The 16731-nt window shown below is 38.6% G+C and overlaps 1 protein-coding gene across 2 annotated transcripts in view; it reads left to right on the plus strand.

The window, feature by feature from the left end:
- The first annotated feature begins 12675 nt into the window (after positions 1-12675).
- Positions 12676-16731, plus strand: part of TJP1 (tight junction protein 1) — a 163282-nt gene continuing 159226 nt past the window's right edge. Inside the window, exons 1-2 of one of the 2 annotated variants that reach the window (XM_039383774.1) lie at positions 12676-12779; positions 13304-13464. In XM_039383774.1, coding sequence (XP_039239708.1) covers positions 12756-12779; positions 13304-13464 — 185 coding nt within the window. In that variant the 5' untranslated portion in view covers positions 12676-12755. The remainder of the gene's footprint in view (positions 12780-13303; positions 13465-16731) is intronic. The other variant, XM_039383775.1, reaches the window with a different exon arrangement.

Here is a 16731-nt window from a genome sequence, read left to right on the forward strand (position 1 = left end):
TAAGTAGAAGTACAGGCAGTACTTTTAGAACCAGGTGCAGTTGTTTTTTGGTTTATGTGTTCCTCAGTTAAGAATTCAGAATGTAACATATTATGCTATCTGTTGCTACACACAGCATACAGACACATGATGTCTACCTGAAAAAAGAAAATTAGATTACACATCTATCCCATTCTGCGGCATTTTTAAACACATTCTACATATGACTTTGGCTATTGGCTTCTCCTACTTTACACAAGCAAATATGCCATCATTATTAGTAGAAACTCAGCTAAATGAAGGCAATATACAACAGGCAGGCACAAGAGGATAATTTATATTCATTTTCAAAGTTGTCTGATTTCCTGGGTTTGTTCATCCCTTGAGTATTGTTCTCCTATTCTGTGAATTTCCTTAGAACTTTACCAAGCTATTACTAAAACATAGGTGAGAGGATATGTATTCCTTCTACAAAGAAATGGGAAAACAGGAACAATCTTTATAAACCACCTGTAAACCTTGTTCATACAAATACAGCTCAATTAAAAGTGTTCCATTAATTATTCATAAGATTACAGAAAACTGGCCTGTACAAATCAGGCGACGGTGCTCCTCTTTTCTTTGGGTTGACAAGGGCATATAAGAGTAAATACACGTACCACGGTAACTAGGAGTGTCTGGTAAATACAGTGAAGTTATTGAATGAAGAATAATATCTGGGGAGGGGTGAATTTGCTTCTTCTGGTGGTTGGCTATATGTCAAATGCATAGCCCAATTTATGAGTAACTTTAGCACTGCTGCTGCAAAAAATGGAAGACAGCATTGTCACTCTGTGTAGGTGATAGAAGAAGAATTTATTCTTTCTAAAACACTTGCAAACAGACCACAAAGAAAAAATTAGCTTATGATACTGGAGAGGGAAGCAGTTAAAAAGGAAGCACATCACAAGCTAGCAATAAAGTCTCTGAAAATGTCTCAAGATGTTTCAATATTAGGCCTGCAGAAGTAAAGGTAAAACCTACAGGGCTCTTACACAAGTTGTTTTCCTACTAGTCTCTTTCTATTCAATGTTAGCCAGAAAACATGTGAAGAACAAAAATGTGTCTTTAAGGTGTCTCGACTGAAAATAACAGAAAATACTCTTCTCTTGTTCCCTCTAGTGGAGGCCAATTGAGTTCAAAGGGCAAGTAGCTGGTTGCTAAAGCATGCTATTGAGACTCAGAGAAACACAAATTGAGAGAAGAGATGATGGGAGTATGTACTGTAGGTTAGAAGTGGAATAATTTTAAAATAATGCTATATACCAGAGCAGAAATGTTTGTCACTGGTGCATGTTAGGTGTGTGAACAGATAATTATTATTTGTGGAGTAGTATGACAATGAATTGTGAAGAGAAAAGCAGTGTCTCTTATTTTGACGTTCTTTGCACGGTAAAAGACCTATGGCAAAGAAAATGCAAATTTAAGCTGAAAATTATATGGAGGTTCCTATAACTTTTGTAATCAACTCCCCCAGAAATTAATCAGTCTCAAGATTGGTGTTATTCATCATTGTACTCCTTCAGAGATGCTCATATAAGAGATGACATAAATGCGAATGAGATTCTATGTGTTATATTTAATTTTATCATATTCACTTAGATTCTTAGCTATGACCTTGAATTTGGTTGTATTTTAATACAATTCACCAGATAGAAGTTGAGCTTCTAGAGCATCAGATTTGTCATGAGATGTCAGATGTCTGCATCAAGTAGGATGACAAGTAACTGAGAAATGACATTGGTGCTATCCTAATTTTAAATCCAACAAAAGAATAAAATTCCTTGCAACCAGGACAGCATCAGGACACTTATATACAACTTTTCTTCCTTGTTACTGGAATAGTAATTCCACTGCTATGCGGAATGATTTTTCTTAGCATGTTTTCTACGCAATTGAAATTGTTCAGATCCCAGTCGTGTAAGTCAGTCTAAAGTTTTATTCTGGTGGAATAGCACTGTGTTGTCAGAATTTACAGAACTCAGTGAGAACTAAGCAGATAAATACCTTTGATCAGGTGATCAGGTAAAAGGTGCAGCACAATGCTCAGACAGAGATGCTTTCAGAAGTTGCAGTAAAAGACATAATTTAAAAATAACATACCTTACTTAGAGATGTGCTCATATGAAAACACAGGAAGGCAAGAGCAGAGTCTATTTCTGTTTTGTTCACAGTGTAGATACCACAGTAATAACATTTCATAAACGCCCAAGACAGATGGTACGTATGTTCTTTGAATAATAAGATAACCAGAAACTTATCTATTGAATGGGGTGAATCCAATATCATGTAATCCACCTTAATCTTTGGCTTCAGGTTTACAGGAAATCTTCCCTCTGAACAGTTGCAGAGCTTGTGATTTATTGCTGCTGTCACAATGATGTGCACAGATCACCAGACTAAGTGTGTTTTGCAGTGACTACTTGCAAGTGTTGGTATTTTTGCTTTGTTCCTGCAAACACTATGTCTTCTGTCTTCTACTGAAATCTATGTGTTTTCTTTTAGTGTCAGTGTGCTGCAGTACACATTCAAACTGTCAGCACTGCAAAACAGTGTCTCCAGCCACTGCGAGGTCACTCACAATAAGAGGAACATCATCAGTTTTGGCTACATGAGCAGATACGAAGCTTGATTTCATTAATTTGATTTTAATATTCACTGCTATTTCTTTGTTCCAGTGTCTGGTCAGTGCTTTATTCATTCTATTTGTTTGTCCCTAAGGTCCAGGCAAAGATTTGGAGAAGGAATATCACACTACATTTGTGTGAGAAATTAACTCACTTTCTTCAGAGAAATTCTCTGGGCTTCCGCAGCATTGGGAGTGAGACCAATGAATAGGTGCTCCAGCTGCTTGGGCAGTTGGCTTGAAGATAAGTGCAGTGGGTTTGAGAACATCCTTGATCATTATTCATTAAGCAATGGTCTTTTTAATGTGTTCTCGTTTTCAAATCTCAGTAGTGGTGCAGATGGTTCCGAGGAAGAGTTTGCACTACTGTAATAAAATGAACAGATTTGCAGAGATGTTTAGTGTGCCAGGAGAGATCTCTATTAATGGCACTTATAGTTAATCTTCAAAATTTAGCCTGTGTGCATTGTTAAGAAATTTTCTTAGAAGTAAAAAGTAGAGTTCTTTAACTAAAACAAAAATAATAAACACCAAGCTTTATTTTCATTTTTGTTGAATTCTCTCTTGCTGCTCCTACATCTGGAGAGCCAGCGAATAGCTCCCAAGAAACCACAGCGCTGAATAAGAACCAGCTTCATAACTGCTTGGGTGCTTTTTACACGTAGATGGTAGGTAAATTGATTGGTTGGCAAGAGAGCAAGTGAGCTCTCAAACCTGCTAGTGTGTAACGAGAAAAAAAAAGTAGTAGGTTATACTGAGCTGAGTAATTGTCCTGTAACTGTTAACATGGTGCATGCTGCCATTGCAGCACTGCAAATCACAGCATGACCAACCTCAGGACAGGTACTGTCCAGGTCACCTCCAGGAAAACACTCCTTAGAAACAGTGTTTCCAACACTCATCAAATGCATGGACTAGACTACACTACCAGACCCTCACATGGTATAAAATGGTGACTTCAATGTGGCCTTGTTACTTTATGCCAGCTGAATACACCTGATCCTAACATGGTCGTGCTTTTTCTTTCAAAGCTCCAAGCAAACATGTTAAATAATAAGAGGCAAACGAAGGGAAAAGATAGAGAGGATATTAAAATATAACTTAATTTCATACTTTTGCTGATTTATTTTTAGAACATGATAGGAAGTAGTAATATTTCAGTATTAGAGAGTACTAATGCAATGACCAATTTTAAACTGGACAAATAAAATTTTACAACAGCATTGTACATAATTCTGTTATTTTAATGTCTAAAAATAATCAAGAGAAATATTACATAAACTAGGAACATGTTATATAAACTGCCATAACAGCAAAAGGTGATTTAAGTCTATTTACTTTACCGGACAAAATCTTTAGCAGTGCATTATTTATGTTATTATTTTGCTTAAAACCAAGGGACTGACCCCCATTACACCCCACAACTCAAACCCAAAACTTTGTGCTGTCTGTCAATGGAAGAATACCAAGTTGCTTAATCGTCCCCATTTTCTCTTTTGCTATTCATGCTTTCTCCAGGATGAAAGGCCTTATGCAATTTGATAGTGTAACATCAGGAATGCCATAAAGGCAGTTTTATTTTTATACTGGGGCAATTAAAAAAAAAATGGTCTACTCACAGCAAATTTGGAGCCAGATCATCTATGCCAAAAGTAGCAATGACTGCAGTGTATAAAAGAAGCTAGAATTGTCCTCTTCTCTGAAGCAGAGGACAGAAAATTGCTTATATGATATAAAAATCTGGTTTGTAGTAAGATCTTTGATCTGCATGTGAATTCTTATTGTTTATAAATAACTGAGTAAAATCTAAAAAACTCTTGACACTGGTTAGTAAAAGAATAGAGATGATTCTAAATCCTTTATGTAGTCAATACAGTAAAAAAATACATGCCTGATATTCAAAACTACCTGTATCTAGAATGAACAGATCTGTTCTTTATTTTGCATTAGATGGTCTTGAAAGAAACTAAAGTGTTTTATATCCTTCATTTCCATATACCTGAAGGAATGACATATTTGAAATTTTTATCACACTGAGAATATTGGTCCACATTAATATAAAATATTTTAAATACGACAAAGTTGTATTTGGGATACCCAGTCAGACATATATTGTCTGAAGTCAGGCTTTCAGAAATGGAAAAATTTTTTAAATTTTGGCTCAAGAGTTCCTGTAAGTGGATTTTTATGTCTCTCGCGTATTTCTTTTTTTTTATATATAACTGACTCTTCACGCACACACACTTAATGGGAGGGCTCTATCTTACTGGAACGTTACCAGTGGGACCTCTGCTGTTTTTTCAAAATTAAAAATTCAGTGACTGAAAGACGGGATCTTGCAGATTCTTAACAGCATGAAGAGTTTTTGTGCCTGATTTCATAGTATTCATACTGGATTTTTGGAATTTTGCAGATGCACACTGTAACCCAGTGCCATATTTTGAATCTAACCAAATATCTGCAGTAGGATAGGATACCATGGCACCAGGGTATGGCATGAGCTAATTACTTCTGACATCAAATCGACATTGTAGGAACCAGTCCTTCAACCTGCTGAGTTCCAGCTGATTCTTTCACCAGGTGTAGTCCCAGATACTCACACGAGAAAGTTCCCTACAGCACCAAACCTTTTGCTATTAGGTTTAGCTATCATTTTTAGTTAGCTTTTAATTTCTTAATTCCCACCTGTTAGGCTTCATGTGTGTATCTTAAGCTTTATGATCTATCAGAATGTTATGAGAGAGAGGTATATAATAACTGTATAATCATTTGGGAAACAGATCTGCAGTCTGCACCACAATTTCACATAGGTTTCTCTACATTGGAATTACAGGAACATTTGGGATGTATTAATACTGATAGATATTGAGCACTTAGAGGCCTAAAACCATAAATTCAAATTTGATTCCTTCATCTATGCTGTAAAAGTCTTGTTTACAATTTTTTAACATTTTTACTCTTCGTTTTTATTTTATCTTTTATTTGGACAGGACAGTGGAATGAGTAGCTTATAGTCCTTCATTTCTTTTTGTTGTTTGTATTTAGTTCCAATTCTCTGTGGCCCAGAAAAGAGTAATACTTGAACAGTACTAACATTTCTGGATTGCTTTCTTAAAGTTTTGTCAAAAAAAACACCAACCACCAAACTAATTAAAATCAAACAGTGTGATTTTTAAAAATTTGATTAATTAGCATAAACAATATCCCTATAATAAGCTCCACTGACATTTTTTGTGTTCTTTTCATAGTAGATTACTGTATTCTTGCCTCTAATTATAGTAAAGCCTATTACATTAATTTTCATTGTACTGGTAATCGGATTAAAATAGTATAGCATTAAGAGTCATACACATTGTAATGAAAACAGCTTTATACATTCTAATGAGAGCAACTTTTTTATTGAAAATCAAAAATGGTTTTCATATTTGTAATAAGTGTGCGAATACACAACTAGAGACATAAACCAGTCTTGAACTAGGATTCTAACCAATTTCAACACATTTATGAAACATCCAGCTAGCCTTCAGACTTATGAATGTGGAAACATTCCTATCAGTATTTAATGAAAGATATTAATGATGCTAAAAAATGCCCTAACTTTATAAATTTCCTACTCATATTATTTTATAAATAAATGATCATTAGAAATTTATATTTATAATATAAAACTAAATTATAAAATGAGGCATGTGTATAATTTTTGGCAGGAGAAACTCCTTAAATTTTAGTAGTACTCTCTGTCATTTTGATGTACTTATCCTCATGTGTACAGCTACCATGCACAAAACTCACTACTCAACTGAAAAAAATGCGAAGGCAATGTTCTAAGGAAGTAGACTTTCTAGGCAACTGAGCACAGTGGTATGAATTGGTCCTCATTCTAAATTTTTCACAGTGGTTCTATAACACATCTAACACAACAATTCAGAAAGCCATATTTTTTTCTTAGCCTCCAATATTCTGAATTTTTGTTTTTCAGAATTCCACACCCTTTCTTCAGGGAACCATCATTATTGCCCGCTTTTCACAATCTTCCATTTTCTTTTAATTGTTGTGTGCTTGGAGGCTTCCCCATTGGGCATAACATCTAAAAATGAAAGCTATTAACAACTCTACATCCCAAAATCACAGCAAGGTCTGATCACACTTCACCTCAGAGTTACATAGTTTCACAGTTCTAACAGTACACGGTTGGCAGGACTAATTAATTAGATCTTTGTGTACTAAGATTGTGATGTGTTGCAGATGGCAATGTATTTCTTAGAATCTTTTCTGGGAAGCGATGTTACTTACGCTTCTTTTTCTTCTGCATCTCACATTGAAATTGTATGCTTGGTGATTTCTTCCCTCCAGTAGTTTTCTACATGAATAAGCCGTATCAGAGAGCACTAATGGAATTCATGCATATGCTTATTTTTTTCTACATTAAGCTTATTTTATCCTGTAAGAGGGTCATGCTTGTCAGGCATAATGTGATATTTGGATAATTTTGACTTAGGGTGGTTATCCTTTTTTTTTATTTGTTTTCTTCTTTTTTTTTTTTTTTTTTTTTTTTTTTTAAGGAGTAAAATCTTAGTATTACAAGTTTGCAAGAAATAGGTAAATGTCAAAGCAATGGACAGTGCCTGTACAAGTCCAATTTGTTCTAGCCTGAATTCTTCACTTCAATAGTATTCTTATTTTTACAGTAACCTAAAATTTGCTTGTAAGAGTATAAAGCAGCAGCACATCAGACCTGTAGAACTATTTGTACAGGAAACCATTTCCAAATAGCCATGACTGTAGTGAAACGGGGATATTTGCTTGCAAGTTGCTTATAAACATTTCAATTACTTAATCTAGAAAACCGTTTCTTCTTGATAATCCATAGTAAAATAAAAGTTATTTATTCTGTGAATAAATTCTCTTAAGATCTTCTTTGTCTTCTGAGAAAAGAAGGTGAACATTCTTTTCTTCCAAAAGCAAAATTATTTACCTCTTTCCATTTTGGCAGCTGAAATAAATGACCAGGATGAACTGTTTCAGGAAATGCAAGTCAGTTCTAAATGACTGTGTCAGTTCATTTATTAGACCCATTAGACCCTACTTAGACCCATAGCTGTTTGCCACCACTCAAGCCAGCCTGTCATGAAGACACTTTAAAGAAATATGAAAACTTCCCCTTCTGTAGATGGTCAATTATGCAATACGGTGTGATCGGAAAATTCCTTCGAGTGTTTTGGTGTATTTTTTATGATGGTACTGTATTTATCTCTCTCGCTATATCTATCATTTTCACTTAACATGGAGTTTATGGAAACAGCAGTATTAGACCAGAAAAAACCTTTGCATTATATACAATAAATACATTAATGTGAGTACAGAGAAGCCCTAGTAGATCAGAAAAAGTCACAGAATTATGTATTTTAAGTGCAGATCAGAAATACACAAACACACAGACATTTTACTTACTTTTGAGGAGAGAGAAAATAGCCCCCAGAGTCATTGCCTCTGACAAACTTGTGGATTCTAAGGAAATCTTTTGCTTTTGACAGATATTATACCTTTTTTTTTTTCTTTCCGGAAAGAAAATGGGAGATGTATGAAGCTTACACATGATAGATTGAAATGGCAAGAAAGTCTGTTACAGTAGCTTTGACATAAATCTTTATTAATATTATTACTATAATTGAGTAATTGTATAAATTCACATTACTAACAACTACTGCAGAAAAAAAACCCCTCCTTGGTAAACAGGAACTTTTGGATTAAATTAGAGATGGAGATCAGTTATCTAATGTCATGTTTTAATGTCACTACTGTATTGTATCAGTCTCTGGAACACCGCCACTTTACCAACCGAACTGTGTAATAATATGTTCTCAAATCATATTAAATACCATAGAAGCATAGAATAGGACATATGTATCAAGACTTTTTTATCAATCATTGGAGTACAAGTCAGCAAGGGGAACAGGTTTATCCTAGGAATAAACACAATATTAATTCTTCAGCATACACAGTAGCACAGTATTGAGAACTCCATGGAATGGATGGTGTAAGGTTATGAAAAGTCTCTGTTATATGCAGAGTAAAGCTTATTAAGACTATCCTAAAATGCAAGTAAAAGATTCTATTTAATATGTCATAAAATCAGCAACAAGTTTACTTAATGTTTGATTTAGCTCTAATAAATTTTGAACTTGAGTGCTTGAAGTGTGTCATTAAGGTCTAATCTGCCGTCAAAAGTTGCTGATGTGATCATTACATTACTAATAAGGATGTCAGTTATGCTGGTAAGATGATTTTTTTTCTTTTTACCAAACAGTGTTAGATTTGTTGAACAAAATAAGCTACATCAGCAAAAAAAGAGTATTTTTGCTTGTTCACCAGCACAGCTATGCCAGTTAGGAGTGTAGTTTGTTTTTTTCCTCACATTATTGCAGAAAAATGACATTATCTGAAGTAACTTAAGCACAGCCAAGACTTTTAAAAGTGCACTTCTGTAGTGTCTCCAAGGAGACTTTTGAGTAAGACTTAAATGTCCCTTCCTCCTGTGAGTACAGTTAAGACTGAAGTGACACAGGTGAGAGTTTGAAAAGGATGTCACCTAGTGACAACTGGCACTGCAGAGTAGTGTGAAGGGCTAACAATAAAGGAAAGCAAGATAAGGTTCCAAAATCCCTGTTCCAGTGACAGGCTTATTGATCTCAGATCTAAAACCAGCAGGGGTAGATAATGCTGCAAAATCTTGCTTTGCACTCCCTGGAATCTGATATATATTCTACCAACATTAAAACGGAAAAAATGAGAGTCACGACTTAGGATGAAAGTAGCTTTACACTACAATTACACTACCTTATTCTTAGTGGCTGATGGGAGCTCCCAAAGTACAACTGCCTCAGTGGCATCCTCTAAGTCACAGTCAGTCAGCCTCCTGCTGCTGCAAACAGCCTAAAACCACCATGGCATGGGCCAAGACTCCATCACACACACTGGTATTAAACTCCACCTTGTCGGGATCCACCCATCTGTCTTGTAGATACACTACTGTCCTATTGGAAAAACAAGTATGAGTGGAGTTTGTGCTAAGCACACATCCATTCAAGTGCAGCAGTCATACATAATATTGTAAACTTGTCTGAAAGAGCAGTCTGTTGCTCTGAACCAAGAAGTGCATTGGAAGGACATTCAGGGGACAGGCTTCAGAAGAGGTTGGGACATCACAGTCTGTAAGCAATATATAGATTACACAGTTCTGAGGTGAAGTCTGCAGTTAAATTACCTAAGGAAATAAAAGTTAAGCAATTAGTATGGTTCTGCTTGGTTTTGTACTGAAAAAAAATCCCATGGAACAACTATATTAACTTGGAGTAATCTAACAGAACTTAAATAATTTTTAAAACACATGCTAGGTTCAAAAAACGTAAACAACTTCCATCTTTCTGCAGTGAAGGAGAGTGTCAGACAGAACAGGTTTGCATTGAGAACAGTAAATATCATCAGACTGCCTCTCTTGCAGGGATATCTACTGTATAGATTTTGGTCTTACCTTGGCAAATGGATCCACGCAGGCCTTAGAGCTAAAATATGGGGATGTCTGGATGCTTACCCTAATCTGGAAGTTGCTGATTGACTCCTGTTAAAAATAGGATGTTCATCTGAAAGGCAAGAAAGACGGGATCTTTTTACTCATTCAGCGTATGTATACAACATTGTTGCTTAAAGCAAGATGTTATGAAAGCCAACATATAATGAAGCCATTGGTGCTTAGAGCTAAGAAGGAACAGGTACAAGAGAAACAGAAATAATGTCAATTAAAATTAGATAATAAAATGTCTTCATTAATGTCTGATTTTTGTCTCTGTAATGCACATCAAGAAGTACAGAAAACGATACATAAAATGTACAAAAGTTAATTTGTTAGTGCCAGATTGATAGAGTATAATCATTGAGAACTATAGAGCTAAATTTGGGATAACTATAATTATTTAGCAAATTTAAATAGATTTAGGAATTCCTAGTGAATTAAGAATAGGAATCGTATTATAAAGCAGTTGAATAAAGATTTCAGTATACACCCATGCTCCATTGTAAGTTTTTACACAAGGTATGGTTGCTATATTTCTTAACTCTTTTGTATATAAATACTTAAAATAAATTTATGTCCCAAACCTGCTTCTGTAAAAATGAAGAACAATGTTTTGGGACTCTCTAATACAGAGTCCTTTTACAAGGTAAAGAACTCTGAAAGCTTACCTGCTTCTTCCAGGTTGATCAGCTTTCAAATAAACTTTGCTTCCCTCTTATCCTTAGATTGCCTGATCTACAAAACTTTTACCACTACAACCAGATCAAGACTAGATTTTTCTTTCAAGAATTTCTATATGAGATGGATTTTTCTAACTGGTGGGTATAACACTCAAATGTGATATTCAAACAGTCTCATCATTCTTTTAGTCAGCATTACCTAGCATATCAAGGTGTATATTGTATTTTTAATAGGATTGTAATTGAATGTAAATGACTATTTCAATTACAATAGCATTCATCAGTAGCTAGCATTCTGATGTCAAGAATAAAATTCAGCCCACACTTACTCTCTTGTAACTTTTGTGGGCAACAGCAGTTTTTTCAGTCAGCTAATGATGACTAGATATGCAGAAGGAAAAAGGCAATTTGTTTGTTTTACAAGTTTTAAGTCCAAGTAAGATCCTTAGAGGTTTCAAAACTGATTTGATGTTCTGTCTATAAAAGATATAGACTTTCCAATTAGTATACTACTAGCATTGTTTAAGTACAAAAATTAATGCCTCCTTCCTTTATCTTCATAATCATTTCAAGTTAGGCATCCCTCATTGCTTTTAATGCTTGAGCACTCTGAAGTCAAAAAACTCATTAACTGTATTGTGAGAGCTGGAGATGTACAGGCTCACACTGAACATCAAGCTGCTATTTGAATTTTTTAAATCGTTTTGTGACACAGAATTTCAGGACATTTGTGTACATCAGATTTCTTGGCTGAAAATGCAAAGCCGTCCAACTCATTAACTACAGCAATACAACTAACGTGTTTCTAATTGGGCTTATAAGTACTGTATTTATGTTCTCTACTTCCTGTGTAATGAACAGGCCTAGCTAGAATGCAGCCTACTACAGTCTTGAGGTATATATGAAACACACACACACACAAAGAAAGATAATCAGCAAAATGCTCATCTCTGAGCCATAAAGTGATAATGCTGTGTGCATTATCTCTTCCTAGCTGACAGTGCCACCTTAGGATCCCAACTCTGGGTAAGGATTACAATTAATACTATTTCTATTATAGCAACTTAATGAAAAGTTGTCACTTGAGCATGGATTTGTTCATACCTGCACTCTGCAAAATATCTACGTGCTGAAACATGGTATCTCTAGCCAAAGTATTTCCCACCACTGTTGATCAATGTGTCAGCTAAGTGCTACACTTCACTTCAGAGATGTTTGTGCTGATGTCTCTGATCGTACTGTGCCATGTGTTAGAACTTATTCCAAAAGCACTTCTCAAACACAGTGGTCTTCTGCTGCTGTTAGTGCTGAGCTTGAGGAGGAAGGCACAGAACAGATTAAAGCTGTAATGACAACTGTGTGACACCTAAGGCCATGACACACTTACATGTTCAGCTATTTGTGCTTAAGTACCCAGAAGGTGGGCACCCCCTAAAAACATTTTATACTTTTAGTTTGACTTAATCACCATCTGATTCTCGAACACACTTCAGTTGCTTTCCTCACATGGAATTCCTCACATGGGATGCGCTGTCCCACCGGCCTCCTCACCTCGCCTTCACCTCACCACTGCTCTCACCTTCATCCTCAACTCACCCTCACCTCACCTCACCCCACCCTCCTGCCGACCCTCCTGTTCACCTTCCCGCTCACGGGGCCGCCCCGGCAGGCCGTGAGGCGTTTGCCCCGGAGTTCGGTTATTGCTACCCCCCAACCGGCACCGTCAGCCGGGAGGACGATTAAAATAACATAGGGCTCCTGTAGGCGCTAATGGGATTAGAGGCGAAGCGAGGAGGCGCGGGCAACGCTGCGGCCATGGCGCGTCTCTGATGGCGGGAGGGCAGCGCGGCGGCTGCGCCTCATGGGCGGGGGCGGGATACCCCAGGTAACCGGGGAGGGCAGCGGGGCGGGAGCGCCCCGGCGGCGGGCAGGGATGGTGGGGAAGGCCCGCTCGCGTCGGGGGCGAGGGGAGGCGGCGGCCGCCCGGAGATAGCCCAGGTGAGAAGAGGGCGAAGCGGGGGGCCTGGTCGGGAGCGGAGAGTGCGGCGCGGCGGGGGAGAGGGAGGCGCGGCAGTGGGTCGGGGGGCAAAGCGCGGGGGGCTGCGAGGAAGGGAGTGCGACAGTGCGAGGCGGTTAGGAGCGCGGGCCCGGGGGAGGGCAGAGCGCGGCGGGAGGCGGAGGAGAGCGTCAGCTGGAGCGGGGATAGCGGGAGCGCGGCGGGAGGCGGAGGAGGAGAGCGTCAGCTGGGGGCAGAGATAGAGGGAGTGCGGCAGGAGGAGGAGGAGGAGAGCGTGAGCCGGGGGGGCAGAGAGAGAGGGAGCGCGGCAGGAGGAGGAGGAGGAGGAGGGGAAGAAGCGCGACGCAGGGACGGCAGATGCCTGGAAATAAAAATTTGATGATTGCATGCAGCGACTGGAGAGACTCTGTCGGTGGCGGCGGCGGGGACGAGGCAGGGACAGGGGGGGCGACGGCAAAATGAAGTATCAGAAATACCTGACTGTCTTGCAGATGGCCATAGGGGTGACCGCCTCCAACAGGGGCAGTCTGATGCCCTTAAAGAGGAAGCTGTGGTGAGTAGGCACAAACGGGGCCGCGGGCGCTGCGGGCCGGGCGGGCCGAACGCGGGCCGCGGCGGGACGGGCGGGCGCGGCGGCGGGGGGTCCCCGCGGACATGGGGGGCGCCGTGCCCAGGCCCGGCCTGCGGCGCCTGGCGGGCATCGCCGGGGCACAAAGTTCCCGGCGGATTCTCCGCCAGCCGTGCGGAAACGCCGGGAGGCGTTGGCGGTGCCGGCGGAGCTGTCCGCGCCGGGTCCAGCGCAGGACGCGGCCGGAGCAGGCTCCGCTCCCGCGGGGACAGCGCTGCCGGACCCGGCACCGCGGCAATCGCAGCCCGGGCTGAGGGCGCGGGAGCGGCTCCGGCGGAGGCACCGCTTGCGTGACAGCCCGAGTGTTGCCGCCGATGTAGCGCATTGTGCTCCCGCCGCGGGCTGTGCAGAGAGCCGGGTCCGAATCCCCTGCCCCTGCTGACAGGTGTACCGAGGAAACGTGAAAAGAGAGACGCAGATCTCATAGATTAGTGAGCGACAGAGGTAGTGCTGGTCAAATATGGTCATTTTTATTTAAACCTCGCTTTTCCCCTGACTGATTCTGACTCCTTTTGTGCTTGCTAATTGTGTGCTGAACTGATTTTTCTGGATGAATCAACAACATGTTATGAAAAATGTATTAAAGTATAGTGGTGTAATGTGGGTGAGTAGGGCACCGACAGGCATATGGCACTGCAATACCCTGTCACTCGTGGGTGTGCAAGAGCCCACTGTCAGCTTGATGGGAGCAGTGGTATGTGTGTCATCATCAGGACAAATCATAAGGAGAAAATACAGGAACTTGTGAAGTCAGATTTTCTGTGAAGAAAATATCAATAATAAATTTGTAATTTCTTATCTATAAAAATACCCAAGAGTGATGTTTAGTTGGCAATGGTCGTACAGTTTTCTTTCACTGGACTTACATGTTCCTGTGAAGGAAAGTAAAGTGTCAGTGTCATTTTATTTAAACATAGTTCGCAAATAAAATTATTATCATGTCAGCAGATGTAGGCTGTACATGAATTGTAGAGTGTGGTTTTTTACTTCATTTTTCCCCACATTGTCAGCTAGGGTAGACGGCATCAAGAAAATGTATCAATTGAAGAAACATAATGTGAAACTAGTAAGCTCTCTGTCATTAATTCCAGATCTTACTGTTCCTTGCAGATAGAACACAATTTGACGAATCTGTTCATCCTGACTGTATTGAACAAAATCAAATGAAGTCTTACACAAAATATGTTGTCGTACAGATAAGTTTCATTACATTAATCCAAGATTTTTACAATGTATTCAGTGGTTTGACTCTGATTATATAAACTGCATAAAGTGTACCACACCTATTTTATTCTCCCCAAATGCCACTCCTGTGTGCAGCAGTGTAAGTAGTTAGGTGTTAATTATTTTAAGAAGTTTAATTATTGGTTGTGTAATAATAACAGTTGTCCAGTTTCATATTTCCTGTGGCTTATTGGAAATCTTTTATTTGCTGGCATGTGAAAGGAAAGCTATCTTTATTTGTGTACTTACTTTCTGTAAGTCTGAAAGGACCCAATTCAGCTCCTACTTCAGTTGAAGTCTTCAGTTGAAGTTAGATCAGCTCTATGTTGTCCTGTTTCATGGTGAGATTCTGTGCTTTTTGAGGTATAGCAAAACGTTACAGTGGATCCATACTAATACTTATCACAAGCATTGCATTTCATAACATTTCTAGCTTGGTATCATGTTGCTGCAATGCAATGCTGTATGAAGATTTAATTGACTAAAAGTGTTAAAAAAATAAGGTAGACTTTTTTTTAATTTTAGGGAGATGTATGAATTATTTGAGCATTTGAAAGTATGTCTCTGGGATATTCTTATTAATAGGTGACATGGTATAATGTATTCACATTTTCTTTGAGAACTTTAATAGCATTAGGCATTATCTATTTGGATAGAATTTATGCTTATGGATGAAATACTATTTTCTGATGCATTTAGAGAAATGCTTAAAGAAACTTTGTCATGTTATTTTTTTCTTACTTGTGCGTAGTCTCTATCCAATAATACATTAACAAATCTGAATATTAGAGAGAAGGATATAGTGCTGTTAGTAAAATCAGTGAGATATTAGCGTATATTTCCAACACTTAAACCAAAAGTTGATTTCAGTACTATATAACTGGAAATTTCAAAAATACCTACAGAAAATGTATAAGTCAAGTTACTCCATGGTCAGAGGATGCTTTTCCCTCTATTTTTATTTGCTTATCTTTAAAAAATGACAACATTGTGTTTAACCAATCATATTTGTAAGCTTTTTGATGTGTTAATGTGTGTGACTGGAAGCAAAGACATAATTTAATAAAAAAGGGTTAAAATACTCATGTTTTTGTTGGTGGAGATAATCCACCTGAATCCTACTAAAAGAAAATGAAAAAGGTAACAGCAATGTTTTATTTCTTTAGAGAGCATCTGTCACTCCAATTTTCTCCTGCTCTTCCCCCAAAAATTTAAGTCCTATTCTACATGAAAGCAGAGCTACAAATGAAAACATGAAAGATGGACACCGGCTGTCTCATGATGGGTTAAGAATAAATATTTATTAAGTAGCAGAGAATAAACCAGGCGAATGAACAAACAGAAGGAAGCTATGGCACAGGCTTGCAGCGGGAAGTGGAGGAGACAGAAACTTGCTTTATGTGGAGCTTATCATTTTCTGGTGAGGTTTATTTACTTGGGGCAGTAGAGTTTTGGACTCAGGGAAGGAGGAAGCTGCTGGAGTCCTGAACTGCTGATTCAGACCCTTCCTTGTGTGTGTACAGTGTTGTAATCTAATATGTAGGAACCTAATTGGGATGAATAGGATGTTTTTAATCCTCTTGCTGGAGGGACAGTATTTTGATACAAAACCCACCATCAAAACACTGCTAGTACAGGTAGAGTGCAGCAGTGACTAACATCTGCAAAGGTGATCAAGAAAAACTGACAACTGACTTGGGAGCACCTTAAAATAGTAAATTGTCATAAATATTTACTGAAATCCCAATACGTGCAACCTGAGTCCTTTTACAACAGGGAAATGCTAAATCACATTATTAAGGGGAGCCACACAGGTAGACCGTAATTTCTTGTCACACTGAATATTGTGTTTCTCTGCTGCAAGGAGAAGATGTGCAGGCAAATAAACAAACAAATGAAAAAGAAAAGCCAATAACAACCCCCCCCCAACAGGATATCTTAGCAACTCTAATAGTTCTTCTCACTAAT

This window comes from Pipra filicauda, unplaced genomic scaffold (assembly GCF_003945595.2).
Source record: "Pipra filicauda isolate LSUMZ 115617 unplaced genomic scaffold, ASM394559v2 scaffold324_size1259732_pilon, whole genome shotgun sequence".
Classification (NCBI taxonomy): Eukaryota; Metazoa; Chordata; class Aves; order Passeriformes; family Pipridae; genus Pipra; species Pipra filicauda.